Source organism: Haliotis rubra, unplaced genomic scaffold (genome assembly GCF_003918875.1).
Source record: "Haliotis rubra isolate DU_JTF1 unplaced genomic scaffold, ASM391887v1 Scf46, whole genome shotgun sequence".
In the NCBI taxonomy this organism is placed as follows: Eukaryota; Metazoa; Mollusca; class Gastropoda; order Lepetellida; family Haliotidae; genus Haliotis; species Haliotis rubra.
The window spans coordinates 1566206-1583239 of record NW_025767146.1 but is presented as its reverse complement, the minus strand read 5'-3'; the positions used below and the strand labels follow the sequence as shown (position 1 = coordinate 1583239).

At 42.7% G+C, this 17034-nt stretch overlaps 1 protein-coding gene across 5 annotated transcripts in view; it reads right to left on the bottom strand.

Moving 5' to 3' along the window:
* The window catches only part of LOC124290186 (neuronal acetylcholine receptor subunit alpha-10-like), a 200625-nt gene that overhangs the window by 55848 nt on the left and 127743 nt on the right, over positions 1-17034 (bottom strand). For all 5 annotated transcript variants that reach the window (XM_046726881.1, XM_046726886.1, XM_046726882.1 and 2 more), the window contains one exon: positions 12884-13098. In XM_046726881.1, the coding sequence (XP_046582837.1) occupies positions 12884-13098 (215 nt within the window). The remainder of the gene's footprint in view (positions 1-12883; positions 13099-17034) is intronic.

Sequence of the window (17034 nt, the reverse complement as noted above, 5' to 3'; positions counted from 1 at the left end):
CTGAAACAACCATCACGGGTCACACGCCAACAGAACGTCCTGCTAACCCTGACACAATCATCACATATGTCACACGCCAACGGAACGTCCTGCCAATCCTGAAACATCCATCACACATGTCACACACAACGGAATGTCCATCACATATGTCACACGCCAACTGAAACAACCATCACATATGTCACCCGCCAACTGAACGTCCTGCCAATCCTTAAACAACCATCACAGGTCACACGCTAACAGAACGTCCTGCTAACCTTGAAACAACCATTACAGGTCACACGCCAACAGAACGTCCTGCCAATCCTGAAACAACCATCACGGGTCACACGCCAACAGAACCTCCTGCTAACCCTGACACAACCATCACAGGTCACACGCCAACAGAACCTCCTGCTAGCCCTGAAACAACCATCACGGGTCACACGACAACAGAACGTCCTGCTAGCCCTGGAACAACCATCACAGGTCACACGCCAACAGAACGTCCTGCTAACCCTGACACAACCATCACACATGTCACAGATATACAAATGTATCACAGATACACATAGTGTCATAGATACATACAGTTCCATAGATATACACAGGTTTCATGCATACACACGTGTCACCGACACTCACCTGTCATAAATATATAGATACGTGTCAGAGATAAGTGTACACATTATCGCATTTACTCACAAGTAGTAAACACACTAGAGTTCACATCCCGACCCCTTACAAACGCAATATATGTATTCATTACCTAGGAAGGCGAAAATATCGGGGTTCATATTTTTCATACGATGCCATAGGGCAAAACATCATTTTGTCATGCTGACGTGACGTCATCAACAATAACGTCACGTTTCTTTTATGACGTTGCGTTCTACATGCGGCGACGTCGAGTAGCCGGCCTATGTTGGAAAGTAGATTTAAGGTTTAATATCCTCAATTTGACGACTTCGGTAATAAATAGAACATTTTATTCGTGCCCATATGATACTATGTTTACGACACGAGTGCCTAATTGTTGGCATTTCCCGAGCAAGAGCGAGGGATATACCGATATTTAGGCACTCGTTTAGCAAACATAATATGACATGGACACTCATAGAATATCCTCTCTATATATGCCTTACATACAGATGTGTCATGTATGTACAGCCACCTTATTAGTGAGACGTGCTGAGAAAGTACTATATACGTACATGACTCAGTAACACACGGTTATCTGTAGTCGGTGCGTACCAGAAACATGATTCCCACTGGAGTTTAAAATGTCAAAGTTGTACATCTGCACTCGGGAAGTCTGTACATATAGTTACAAATCATAAACAATTGTTTGTTTTGGCTCAGTTTTCTTTCGACTTTAAGTCGAGGGTGTGTGTCTGCTGACTTGATATACTGCGGAAACAGTGCTGGCTGGCGTGGAAATATTATCTGACGAGGAAGGAATGTCTGCGTGCGTTTAGGTGATTTGCAAAAACTACCCATCCCAAAAATCTCTTTAGGAACTTTCCAATACTTGCAGCGTCCGGATGATAGCCTTCACAACTTGATGACAGGCCTATAAGGAAGGGAATTGTCCCTGGCTTCGTCATAACTCATTCTGATCAGAAACCCAATTTAATTACAAGAGCTGTCACGACAAGGTGTGCGTATCCATTCATACATAACTCACATACATAGATACTCATTCATACAGGAAACATATCTACTAGGTAGTGACCATTCCTATTACGCAGTAATTATACACATGGCAGATTGACATCAATACTGGCCACAGATAGTCAGCCTGTTTGAGAGTAATTGGTCACGCATGCGCTACATACCTCTGAGTACGTTATGCACGAAGTATTATACATGTGATACTATTTTGTCATATTCATAAAGAAGGTAATATTTCATTCAGATAACATGTATATTAGACCGTGGTCACAATCGATAGGCTATTTGTCATGCAAGCGACATTTTACGGAGATCTGTTTGTTTAAGTAGCATACGCAATGTATAGTAATTATCCAGACAGGTGGCAATATATTGGCTATTAATAATTCATACAGGTGCTATAGGAGATGGACAGGAGTCTCACGCATTCGGCCATTATTATCAAGAGCCTTTCTACAACACGGATATTATTGTCGTAAATAAACACTGCAGCAACATCTGCGATGTTCTAACGTCCTTGTTTCCAGGCCATATAGCGTGCAGTCAGTTTTGATTGAGGGTGAAGCCATATACTCCCATGGGAGCTGAGATGCGATACAAGTTAGCAATACTGGTGTCATGCGCTGTAATTGTATTCTATTCTGTGGTATTGTAACGTGTACATTGGTTACTATTGAGCCTCCCAAAGTCTACGTCAGCTTTCATGTTTATGGTAAATAAAGTCTTTTAAGACTATCAACCACTGTATGCCAGAGAAAAAGTATGAATCGTTTTGCTAAATAACAAAGACACGGGCATTCGTCAATGTTGAAAGGTTCTGTGGCTTTTAAGGATATTATCATCAGTAAATTTATGAGAGTTTTCTCATTGCGAAAACCTTGTTCCTATATCATTATCCATATATGTAAATGACTGAATAAACTATGTTTACATCATGCATAACAGTTAACCCGGGTCGAATGAATGCACGACGATCTACCGTGACGGGCAATTGCATATACTCTCCTTCGTGGACACTACGTAAGTCATAGGATGACTTCATCTCCTTCCTCTAATCAAGCACATCCCCTTAACTGATATCGAAGGACCCACAAGAATTTGCTCTGTAATGTAATGGCCACAGTGTCATAACACAAGGACAGCTTGCACAAAATACGGGGTTGTTGGGACAGCTTGCACAAAATACGTTTTTTGGGGGGACAAGTGGCACAAACCACCGGGCTGTTGTTACAGGGTGTACAAAATACAGGGTTGTTGGGGCAGCTTGCACTAAACACAGGGTTGTTGGGACAGGTAGCACAAAACACAGGGCTGTTGGGACAATTTGCACAAAACACAGGGTTGTTGGGACAGGTAGCACAAAACACAGGGTTGTTGGGGCAGGTTGCACAAAACACAGGGCTGTTGGGACAATTTGCACAAAACACAGGGTTGTTGGGACAGGTAGCACAAAACACAGGGTTGTTGGGGCAGGTTGCACAAAACACCGCGTTGTTGGAACAGGTTCCACAAAACACAGGGCTGTTGGGACAATTTGCACTAAACACAGGGCTGTTGGGACAGGTCGAACAAAACACAGGGTTGTTGGGACAGGTTCAACAAAACACAGGGTTGGTTGGACAGGTAGCACAAAACACAGGGTTGTTGGGACAGGTTCCATAAAACACAGGGCTGTTGGGACAATTTGCACTAAACACGGGGCTGTTGGGACAGGTTGCACAAAACACAGGGTTGTTGGGACAGGTTCCACAAAACACAGGGTTGTTGGGACAGGTTGCACAAAACACAGGGCTGTTGGGACAGGTTGCACAAAACACAGGGTTGTTGGGACAGGTTGCACAAAACACAGGGCTGTTGGGACAGGTTGCACAAAACACAGGGTTGTTGGGACAGGTAGCACAAAACACAGGGTTGTTGGGACAGGTAGCACAAAACACAGGGTTGTTGGGACAGGTAGCACAAAACACAGGGCTGTTGGGACAGGTTGCACAACACACAGGGTTGTTGGGACAGGTTGCACAAAACACAGGGTTGTTGGGACAGGTAGCACAAAACACAGGGTTGTTGGGACAGGTTGCACAAAACACAGGGTTGTTGGGACAGGTAGCACAAAACACAGGATTGTTGGGGCAGGTAGCACAAAACACCGCGTTGTTGGAACAGGTTCCACAAAACACAGGGCTGTTGGGACAATTTGCACTAAACACAGGGCTGTTGGGACAGGTTGCACAAAACACAGGGTTGTTGGGACAGGTTCCACAAAACACAGGGTTGTTGGGACAGGTAGCACAAAACACAGGGTTGTTGGGACAGGTTGCACAAAACACAGGGTTGTTGGGACAGGTTAGCACAAAAACACAGGGTTGTTGGGACAGGTTCCACAAAACACAGGGTTGTTGGGACAGGTTGCACAAAACACAGGGTTGTTGGGACAGGTAGCACAAAACACAGGGTTGTTGGGACAGGTTGCCACAAAACACAGGGTTGTTGGGACAGGTTGCACAAAACACAGGGCTGTTGGGACAGGTTGCACAAAACAACACAGGTTGCACAAAACACAGGGCTGTTGGGACAGGTTGCACAAAACAGGGTTGTTGGGACAGGTTGGGACAGGCACAAAACACAGGGTTGTTGGGACAGGTTGCACAAAACACAGGGTTGTTGGGACAGGTTGCACAAAACACAGGGTTGTTGGGACAGGTTGCACAAAACACAGGGTTGTTGGGACAGGTTGCACAAAACACAGGGTTGTTGGGACAGGTAGCACAAAACACAGGGTTGTTGGGGACAGGTTCACATAAAACACAGGGCTGTTGGGACAGGGTTGCACAAAACACAGGGTTGTTGGGACAGGTTGCACAAAACACAGGGTTGTTGGGACAGGTAGCACAAAACACAGGGTTGTTGGGACAGGTTCCATAAAACACAGGGCTGTTGGGACAATTTGCACTAAACACGGGGCTGTTGGGACAATTTGCACAAAACACAGGGTTGTTGGGACAGGTAGCACAAAACACAGGGTTGTTGGGACAGGTTACACAAAACACAGGGTTGTTGGGACAGGTTCCACAAAACACAGGGCTGTTGGGACAATTTGCACAAAACACAGGGCTGTTGGGACAGGTTGCACAAAACACAGGGTTGTTGGGACAGGTAGCACAAAACACAGGGCTGTTGGGACAGGTTGCACAAAACACAGGGTTGTTGGGACAGGTAGCACAAAACACAGGGTTGTTGGGACAGGTACCCAAAACACAGGGTTGTTGGGACAGGTTGCACAAAACACAGGGTTGTTGGGACAGGTAGCACAAAACACAGGGTTGTTGGGACAGGTTGCACAAAACACAGGGTTGTTGGGACAGGTTGCACAAAACACAGGGTTGTTGGGACAGGTAGCACAAAACACAGGGTTGTTGGGACAGGTTGCACAAAACACAGGGTTGTTGGGACAGGTAGCACAGAACGCAGGGTTGTTGTAACAGGTGGCAGAAAACATTGGGTTGTTGGGGGAGGTGGCACATAGAACAGGGTTGATACTTGAAATTCAGTGTGACATGAGAACGGTCTCCACAAATGAAGTTATTGTAACAATTTGCAACAGATTCCAAAGACGACTAGAAGCCAGGTGGTGAGCAGCGACCGGAGCACGAAGCATTGCCTCAAGTATACCCTATCACTTGTGTACTTACATTCATTCATTCTTATTGTATCGTAATGTCAACACAAACAGTGGCCGTCTCGACTTGGCGAGGAAATATGTATATATTCTGACAGACTGACACGAGATGGGAAATTGATCACAGTTCCTCGTTGTGGTATCAGCTGGGTTCATTCGGATTACTCCCTTACGTACACAGCACCTCGGGTCAGCTCTGGAGTAGTGATATCAGCAACTGCACAATAACTGCTTACCTACCTATCCCTCCGCATGTACAATATAGATCGTATAAAATGGCGAGAAAAGAAATTTAAAACATAAACAATAACAATTCGAAACTGAGCAACATGTTGGGCAATAAGATTGAATGATATACAAATGGGAACGTGTACAAAACTATTCAAGTCAAGTTTACAATGGACACCTTTCAATTCTTCCCGAGATCACGTATACAATTTGGACGAGCCGAATGTGACCATAGGTAAACCGAAAGAAGTACACGCGCCCGTGTTCTGTAGAGGTGTCTGATGGCTATGTTATACAATTCCTGGAACAACTAGTTACAAAAGGACACCACTATGGGGGAACCCATGCGAACCAGCGACCCGCCACAATTGAAATGTCTATTTTTGTGCTGCTTAGACAAGCTGAGTTAGAAACAGCAATACATTCAAATTGCGGTTGCAAAAAAAGTACGTCGAGTAAAAAGTATAGGATAAAGTCAATTCCAGCTAGCAATTGAAATCTCCTTGATTTTCATTTGCTGTTTAATGCTAGCACAAAACCCGATCTGTCGGCGGTGCCTATACACCGACGTGCACTAACCCTATGAAATAATAGCATGCTACACCGGGAGACGGACCAGCCAATCTGACATAGCCTGAACGAAGAACAGATTAGGGAATGAGGTTCCTAATTAAACTGTGCTCGCCTCCAGCAGACCCACGACAATCAATAAGAAACAACGGTCAAATTTATTAAAGTTATCTCTCCTTTCAGGATGTGACAAATAACGGGGGAATTAAGGGGAGTGAGCGCTACAATGGACGAGTCCTTAATGTGATTAACTCTACGAATGAAGTAGAACGTTATTGTTGAAAAACAGCCAAAAATTGCCATATTAGTGGCCTATAGCTCACCTTGGATTAAACTGACCATAGATTACCACAGTAAGATAAACAAATGTGCTTTAAACTTGAAACGTGGTCATGATAAATAGCATACCATTAAATCTTGATGGAAGTTAAGGCAATGCCCAACCCCTCACCCTCACTCTTTTGTTTATCGTTGTGATTATTTTTTTTTCAATTTCAATCCCGCGAAACATTCTGTTTTTATACGGATATTTGTGCATGGTCGTACAGCTCTATACCTGGAGCTGAAAAAAGTTCCATGAAAAGACAAACAAATCACTATCAGCCTCTCCATCTGCCTTGGCGAGTATTTATCACTGTCTACCTCAGTGGCGCTAACATATCTGTGTACCTTGGTGTGAATGTATCACTATCTGCCTTGCTGTCGTATATTATTATATATCATTATCTGCCCTGGGGCTAAATGCATGATCTAGTTTGATCAGGGTGTTTATCCTTGTGTCGCCAATATGACTTTTCATATTAGTGCATCCAGTCTCACCTTTCATCTTAGTGCATCCAGTCTCAACTTTCATCTTAGTACCGCAACTGTGTCTATGTGTCTTCATTGTGCCGCCGATTTTACTTTTTATTCCAGTGCCGCCAAAATCACTATTTACCCCAGTACCACCCATTTCACTATTTATCCTAGTTCCGCCAATATCACTATTTATCATAGTTCCGACAATATCACTATTTAGCCCAGTGCCGCCAATATCACTATCCACCCTTGTCTATGCCTCTTGCCACAAATATGCCTCCCTGCCCTAATGTCATGCATATCTCCTCGTGTCTCAGTGCCACAAGCACCCCTTGTTCCTCAAGTGCCATCAATATAACTTCCTGCTTTCACCCCATATAAATATCACGTCTTAATGTCCTAAATATCACATCCCGCCCTAAAGAAATAAACACTTCTTCCTGTCCTATTGTCGTCTATATCATTTCCTGCCCTTGTGTGTCTTCTGTATCAGATCTTGCACTTGAGTCGTCTATATCATTGCCTGACCCAGCGCTATAAATATCAATACCGCCCCCATGTCGTCTATATCACTTCCTGCTTTAGTGCTTTGAATATCCCTTGCTGTCCTAGTGTCGTCAATATCACTTTCTGCTTTAGTGCTTTGAATATCTCTTCCTGTCCTATTGTCGTTTATATCACACAATGCCCTCATGTCGTCTATATCACTTCCTGTCCTAGTGTCGTCTATATCACTTCCTGTCCTAGTGTCGTCTGTATCACATTCTTTCCTCATGTCGTCTATATCACTTCCTGCTTTAGTGCTTTGAATATACCTTCCTGTCCTATTGTCGTTTATATCACATAATGCCCTCGTGTCGTCTATATCACTTTCTGCTTTAGTGCTTTGAATATCCCTTCCTGTCCTAGTGTCGTCTATATCACTTCCTGTCCTAGTGTCGTCAATATCACTTTCTGCTTTAGTGCTTTGAATATACCTTCCTGTCCTATTGTCGTCTATATCACTTCCTGTCCTAGTGTCGTCAATATCACTTTCTGCTTTAGTGCTTTGAATATCTCTTCCTGTCCTATTGTCGTTTATATCACACAATGCCCTCATGTCGTCTATATCACTTCCTGTCCTAGTGTCGTCTATATCACTTCCTGTCCTAGTGTCGTCTATATCACATTCTTTCCTCATGTCGTCTATATCACTTCCTGCTTTAGTGCTTTGAATATCTCTTCCTGTCCTATTGTCGTTTATATCACACAATGCCCTCATGTCGTCTATATCACTTCCTGTCCTAGTGTCGTCTATATCACTTCCTGTCCTAGTGTCGTCTGTATCACATTCTTTCCTCATGTCGTCTATATCACTTCCTGCTTTAGTGCTTTGAATATACCTTCCTGTCCTATTGTCGTTTATATCACATAATGCCCTCATGTCGTCAATATCACTTTCTGCTTTAGTGCTTTGAATATCCCTTCCTGTCCTATTGTCGTTTATATCACTTCCTATCCTAGTGTCGTCAATATCACTTTCTGCTTTAGTGCTTTGAATATACCTTCCTGTCCTATTGTCGTCTATATCACTTCCTGTCCTATTGTCGTCAATATCACTTTCTGCTTTAGTGCTTTGAATATCTCTTCCTGTCCAATTGTCGTTTATATCACACAATGCCCTCATGTCGTCTATATCACTTCCTGTCCTAGTGTCGTCTATATCACATTCTTTCCTCATGTCGTCTATATCACTTCCTGCTTTAGTGCTTTGAATATACCTTCCTGTCCTATTGTCGTTTATATCACATAATGCCCTCGTGTCGTCTATATCACTTTCTGCTTTAGTGCTTTGAATATCCCTTCCTGTCCTATTGTCGTCTATATCACTTCCTGCTTTAGTGCTTTGAATATCTCTTCCTGTCCAATTGTCGTTATATATCACAATGCCCTCATTTAGTGCTTTGAATATCCCTTCCTGTCTATATTGTCGTTTATATCGTCTATATCACCCTCTTTCCTCGTCGTCTATATCACTTCCTGCTTTAGTGCTTTGAATATCCCTTCCGGTCCTATTGTCGTCTATATCACATTCTTTCCTCATGTCGTCTATATCACTTCCTGTCCTAGTGTCGTTTAGTATATCCCTTCCTGTCCTATTGTCGTTTATATCACATTCTGCCCTCATGTCGTCTATATCCCTTCCTGTCCTAGTGTCGTCTATATCACTTCCTGTCCTAGTGTCGTCTATATCACTTCCTGTCCTAGTGTCGTCTATATCACTTCCTGTCCTAGTGTCGTCTATATCACATTCTTTCCTCATGTCGTCTATATCACTTCCTGTCCTAGTGTCTTCTAGTATATCCATTCCGGTCCTAATGCCCTCTGTATAAAATCCTACTCGTTTTATGTCTATATCACTCACTTCCTTTCCAAGTGATGTAAATACCACTTCCTACCTTAGTGCTTTAAATGCTCTTTCTCTCCTTGTGTTCTTTGGATCACTGCCTGTCCTGGTGCAATATATGTCACTTCCTGGTAAGAGTTTTAAATATACACCAAGTCAACTAAATATATCAGTCACTGACGGAAAAAACGTGTGAAGAATATCATCCTGCAGTTGAAACGAGCACTTTAAGATGATTAACCTCTAGCGCGATTTGATTGTTTTTAACCCAATAGTGTGAGGCGAAGGAGCAGGGGCGACAACTCTAACAACTGTCTCGGCTAGTAGGCTTTCTTTGACATATGCGAGCCTTTACTTGCATTTTCTTTACCATTGCGACAAAAACATAATCATCCTCGCACTGACTATATCCAACCGAAAACCGAAAATCCAGGAGTATTAGGGTTTTATTTCCTAATGTTCGTGTGAAATAAAGAGGGGTTTTATCGGCGAAACAATAAACTAATCCTCGTGGTTAGCGATGACGTAAGCGAGGGAGTCTAAACACGGTCTTTGGGATTTTAACGAGGTACAGTGGTAACAAACTCCATTCCAAGAACGGCCTTCATAAATGTTGGTGTATATGCAGCCTCAGGGCATTGTTTCGACTGTTTGAAAGTGATAAAATATAATTTAGGGTGAAACTGACATAACAGATCACGTGATCGTTTCTCTTGGGTAAAATAGATATTAACAAGGAGGAGAAATGTAAGGTAAAGAAGGTCTTTTTTCCCATACAGTAAAGAATATTTTGGCATTTCATGAGTCTTACAATGCAAAGTGTTCTTTGAGTCATAAACCTTTTTTCACCAGGGCTCAAAGAAGTGTCAAACTATGCATATCCAATCGCAATTGATTAGCGTTGAGTTTTCTTATTGTGATTCGAAATTATTGCTCTTGACGTTTCTAGGATGCACCCAGCACTGCATATATTCCAAAGTTCATGAATACAGTCCGAGTTGGACAGAGTGCACTGTACTTTCTCAATAGACAGCATATCCTCACCAAGTTAATGACTCCACTGATATCAACACTGCAGTGGACCAAGTGAACTAACCAAAGTCCGAAAGAAATATTACTGACATTAATATATTTGGTTATTCATTTTGGAACCAAAATACGAAAATGCGATGATAACAAATTTAGTTTAACCGACCATTTGCTATGATGCAGTATTTTGGACAATATCGATATGGATCGAATTTGGATCGACAGAACAATCAATGTATTGCAGCTGTCTTTAACACTATATCGACAAGAAACGATATCAACAGTTAACATCGTTGTATCGATTGTGTATCGGTACAAATATCATCCATCAGGAATCGGACATTAAATGGCGATTAAAATACATGGTAACCGTGCTTGAAATGTATATTACTCATTACTTTATTAAATACTTCCTGCAGTTCTCCCCAAATGGTCCTGAACCTTGGCAGTAACTAACGTGCAACTATTTTGAATAATGCATGTGGGCGTACACTTCATGTGGGTAGAATACGTCAACAGAAACAAGCCCACTTTTCATTTTCTTTTTCTAAACATCCAATCCCTCTGTATAATTTCACTGAGCCATTGTCCGTCCTTTTTAAAATTAATAACGAATCACGCCGACATTGTCCGTCGCTGTGTATAATCACGGATTACCATGACAACACCTTATGTTATAATAACAATCTAAAGAAATACATAGAGAGCTCCAGTAATCACCATATCAGTCCCAGATAGAGGTTTGCTATCAGAGCCTCGGGCTCGTGTTAAGTCGCATAACTTGAGACGGTATAATCTGGTGAACGGAGTGTGGCTGAGGATAGATGAGCTGAATATATTTCCAGAAGAAACAGCGCAGTAGCCCCAAGACACGGTATCTGAGAACAACATCAGCGAGGGAAGACCTCGCTTCTCACAAGGCGTCTCTGTCAATAGTTCTACCTACAACTACCCAGAACCACTGGAATACAGAGTACTTACCAAACATTTCATGTCAGGAATGATTCGAGGACTTTCCAGGAATAATTCCATATTTGGTCAGATTACATTGAACGGCTTTGTATTGTCTAGGAAAGTGTATGATATACACCTAGAGTTTGGAATTTGGAAACGTCCACCAAAATTGTGAAACGTTTCGAAATTGAATCCTTTTATTCGATGTTGCTATTAAATGCTATCATTTTATAGAGAGCCAGCATATATTGGTTAGCTGCATTCCTGAATATCTGAAAAGTAAGGTCAGCACAGTATCTCCCGGAATGATAAACTCTATATGTGAAATGAACTGTTTCAGAGGCATGCTAGAAGCTGTGGTATACGGTTCTGGATACAAATGGTATCACTTGTATTTACTTAGCATAGAGAACAGCCCCAATAGTTTGATATTCAGGGTACTAATATACAGTTGACAGGTGTGTTAGGAAACACACCTCTACAGGCATCACAATTGTCAGGAACCGTCTGCAAGTGCCATCACGACCACGCTACTGTACGTGTCTCACCACGTGTATTGTACACAAAAATAGACTGCCGTGAGACATAATCAGCTCTGTTCAAAACATGTACAAAACAAACAAACCGACTCCAGAACTGTATTGAGTGTTTCATCAACATCCACCAGTCAACACTATGTCCAGATGGAGATACATGTCACAGTTACCGAGGACTACACAGAGTGAACCACCGCAAGAGAATAACATGCAGACACCAACACTACCGGGGAATACAGATATATAAACTGTCAGTCCATACCACCGGTAATACACAAATCAAACTAATAGCCTTAGTTTATTATTTATTGCTTCCATGGGCTGGTTAGTCTTTTATGGTGAAGCAAATCCGTAGTCAAGTCAGCAAAACGATGAGATGCTAATGACCTAGCCTTGAATGTCATACAGAAGTATCACACCGAAAGGGTGAGAGTATATAGACGTTAACGTCTGTAATAGAAGGGATCTGATGAAGGAGCAAGAATATACTCCGAAGCATCCCTCATATTACAGACGAAAGTTTGTTCAACGTCGAATGAAATCGTAGTCATTTTACAACTTTAATCTCAAGAAACATAACTCTAATGGGATTCTTCCCCAAGACAGCACACAAATGTGATAGTAATGAAAACACACTCATCTTAAAATGCCATATCATACAGGTATATTTACAGGTTGTAGAACCTCCTGATATCTATATCAGTTCATACAGATGATTATGTTGTCCAGATTGCATATATCAGCTGCAGGACACGTGTGTGATTTATAGCTACAGGACACGTTGGTGATTTATAGTTAGAGGACACGTTGGTGATTTATAACTTCAGGACACGTTGGTGATTACAGGTACAGGACACGTTGGTGATTTATATCTACAGGACATGTGTGTGATTTTTTGCTACAGGACACGTTGGTGATTTATAGCCAGGGTCACACACCGATACATGTATTGGCATCTAAATTCAGACTAATTGATGCCTTCCAGGACATGATCCTGATTCCCACCTACTCATTATCTCGGACACAAATACAGGACACACTGGGTATACTTACATATTGATACCATATGTTTGTCTTCAATATCTGGTTCTTTTCATCAACGTCGAGGATCTGTATGAGTGAGAGGCCGAAGAGGACGTGGATACTGTCGGAGGTGTTGACGACCGGCCGCCCTTCCTTGCCCTGTTTCTTGTAGATGTCCAGAAGCTTCTTGACAAGCTGCTTCTCCTTTGAGGCGATCTTCACGGATTCCATGTCGGAGCTGGAGGCTGGAACAGAAGAGTAAAACAATGCACAATTGTGTTCCTGAACCGGTGATTGTCTCATGGAGTGTGACATAAGGTTAAAACAACATCTAACAGTGGTCTTGATGCAGTGGTTCTGTGTAGCTAGTACTGGTGACAGTCAAGGTGACAGTGCTACCATAACAATGAGACGTGTTGAAGGGTGAGAGGTGGCAACTGTGGTTAGACACTGACACATGCTGAAGGAGGGGGGGGGGGGGGCGAGTGGGGAGAGGAGCCATGTCATCAGACATGGACACACGCTTTGAAGAGTGAGGAGTGGAGAGTGGATCTGGGGTTTGGGGAATTGGTTTGTCAGTACAGACAGACATATTTCTATTACATTAGATGAATGTTAAACACGAATGTTACAGACATCAGAAGAAGAGTCACAATCTTTGTTATTAACTGTAGATGAATTCCAGTCTCGGAATCACCACAGGTCGAGTAGCCAGTAAGCTTCACGCTAACCTTAATTTGCCTTAACAAACATACTTGCATTAGACGTCTCCTGGAAAGTAGGCATATGAGGAAATACAGAGTGTAAAACGGGATATATTACAAGTCCCTTTGATGATGGTATTAGTGGTACTGTGGCTGTGTGTTAATGCAGGAAATAAAAGCTTTACAGTTAGTGGAATCTTTTGACTGAAGATGCACACATTTGTGTGTAGAAAAAAGGTTAGGACATTTGCAAGCTCACTGTATCTGGCATTATAACTTTTTATCGCAGTTGGTCACGAAAGAGAATTCCAACAGTATTACTCCCAACCCTATCTTGTGAGAACAAAAGAAAGACAAAAGATAAATGCATGAGTGCAACATCAAAGCAAGCCATTAGCGCCTAGCTGCATTCCGCCTGCCATAGCTGGAAGACAGGAGTAACGAACACCTCTTGAGGATGGTGGAGGTCAACTTGTCGGCATTTGTAGCTCTTTAGTACACCATCTAACCCTCTTCGTTTCTAGCTATCTGATTTATCTTGGTGGATGAAGTCCTAGACGTTGAAACAATGGCATCATTAATCACATTGCTTGCACAGCCTCTGTCACGACGTCTGTGCCTCCAGAGGATGCCGGCAACGCTAATGCCTCTTAGGACTATCACGTCAGCTATATGTCTTAGGTGCCGGTAATTTTGGCTTGGTCGAGCTAGAAAGGGACCTCTCTCTTATCTGTATTTCAGGAACTTTGGGACCTCCCTATCCATAAGACAACCGTTGCACAAAGGTCGACATCAAAAAGTTTATGAATCACTGTTGGTTTGCTTCGCTGGATCAAGTCGAAGAGTTTTAGTTGGAGGTAAAAAACTGTTGTAGCATGCCATCCAAGTCATCTTTCATGTGACGTGCTATTATTGTATGTAGCTACATGTTCTTTTCAGTGAAGTGCAATGTTTACCTGAAACACACAGGGCGTTCTCAGGGAATGAAACAGAACCGGTTATTGATCAAGGGGCATTAATAATATCTTGAAAATCCTGATAAAGCCAACCAAACACTAACACATTCTTTTCTTGTGAATAATCTATCTTCAAACAAATACCCAATGCACATTCAAGTGCGCTTCATTTCAGTATTCGATGCCTGTTTAACTTTGGTGGAAAGAAGTGTCCAATGGCAGCCTTTCTCCACGAGCTTTGCGAGGAGGCAAGATGAGAGAGTGGACGGTGTGGTATTTACAGACGCCAAGTATTGAGTTAAAGGGCCACTCATACGACATTGTGGCAAGCAGAGCCTAAATCTCAGCTTGACTCTTTGTTGTTCCTAATCCACTTATAATGGCGTCTCGGCCATCTGACTGACACACGGCTATTTTGGTAGGATGCCAGTTCAAATTTGGTTTTCATTTATCAGGCCTGTTAATCTCTCTCCAACAGCACTGTGAGGTGCAAATACTAGCAGGAAGAAATAACACGGCTAATATGGCGGAGGTACCAAGCATAATGATTACTCCGTGATGAGATGCATCCCAGAATATCCCTAGTTTAACTGTTCAATCAATTCTGCGAAGGAGCTTGCTACAAACAACCCAAACTCATTAATATTACTAGAAAACATCCATCTCCGCTTTACAATTTCATTTACTCCTCCGACTTGCCACAATATCCCCATCAAAGTTACCCACGTCAAAATGACACTAATGCCAAAAAATTGAACTTTGATTTTATTTGTGGTCGCCACGTGTTTTGGGAATTGCCACATTTGACGTCTATTATATCTACAGTATTCAACCTAAGCATCCATGCCTTTATTCATCACAGTCAAATCAACCTAAAGTTGATCGCATGCTTTGACTTCAATGAAAACCTGAGAAAAAAGACTGCCTGCTTTCAAGGAAGGCGGATCTGATTCGAATCCAAACATTAAGGTCACGTGGTCTATGTTCCCTACGTTGGCTGGGCTACTTTCCGTCTGGTAAAGACGCCGGCAGCAAATAGAAGCAGGAATTGGAAATATTAGCCTGTCTTTAGTCCTATCAATGTCTTAAACTGGGAATCGGGGTCTTAATTACTGAGGTAATTCGGAGGTAGAAGGGCTCGGTTCCTTCAACACCAAGATGGGCTTAATCCAGCTTCAATCAAGAATTCAACCGCCAGAGACCAAAGCCGAAAATACCAACTGCTTTTTAATCGCTTTGGTTTCGCTCTGTGCAAATGGGGTGCGTTTGACTGTCCCCGAGTAAACATACACTTCGGGAGCCATATCACGCTCCATCTTTCTTTAATGATTTGGAAGAGTGTAAATTTGCCGAGGATGATGGTGGACACCCTGAGCTGCCGCGGTGGTGTCGGGTGTCCACGCCGCTGCACAGACGGGAAGAGAACCTGCCCCGAAGATCAGTGATTAAGTTGTCCTATTGGCAGAGGATCACTCGCGGATTCAAAACACTTCTCCAGTCACTAAAAAAACTCCCGTCTGTCGCCCCGATCGATGGGCAATTAACAGTTCGATCTTCCTCTACTTTAGTGAGCAGCCTCGTGCGCTGTTGAGGACAAGATGAATGCTGAAGAGAGTAAAGTCCCTAGCATCATGGTGGCTGACTCTTGTTATAACTTGGGGCCATTATCTGCAGAGTAACTGAGATTCATGTGAGAAAAGACTACAATAAAACAACGACATGACGGAGAGTGAGAAGACGGACAGCGAGGCATTTGTGACAAGATGACAGTAAAACAACCATCTTGGACAGCATGGGAGAAAAAGGCTGAGACAATTCGCGAAGAGACGTCTAAAAAATCACGACCTGACAGGAATTGAGAAAAGAACTGACGTATGTGTAGAGAGACGACAATAAAACAACCGACATGACGAAGAGAGGGGAAGAGGGACTCACAGCTTTTGTGAAAAGACGACAAGAAAACAAGCAGCTGGATAGAGATCGGTAGAAAAGGAATGAGAGGACTGGGTGAAAAGGCGAAAAAGGTGTCTTGACAGAGATCGGAAGAACAAAGACGCATGCGTGAAAAAGAGACAATAAATAAAAGTGTCAACTTGACAAAGAGGGTTGTGAAGGACTGAAATAACTGAAAAGACGACTATAAAACAAACGACTGATGAGAAAAGCTGAGATGATTGTGACAAAGGCTGAATCAGAAACAGGTTGACAGAAAGGGGGCGAAAAGGAATTGAGACCAGTAAGCATGTTTGACCTGGCGACCGATATAGCCAACGGATAGGGGAGGGAATGAAACGCGTTTGAGACATTATGGCAATGAGACAACTGATCCGATGAAGAGGGGGAGCTGAGAGAGAATATTCTGTGAGTAGTCGAAAATAAAAGAGGACATAGAAGAGGAGAAAAGAACTGAAAACGCGTGAAAGCACGATATTTAAACAACCGACTGGATACAGGTGTGTGTGTGGAGCGGGCAGAATTGTGAATTGCATCAGATTAACTAGAGGCTAATGAGGGCACGCTT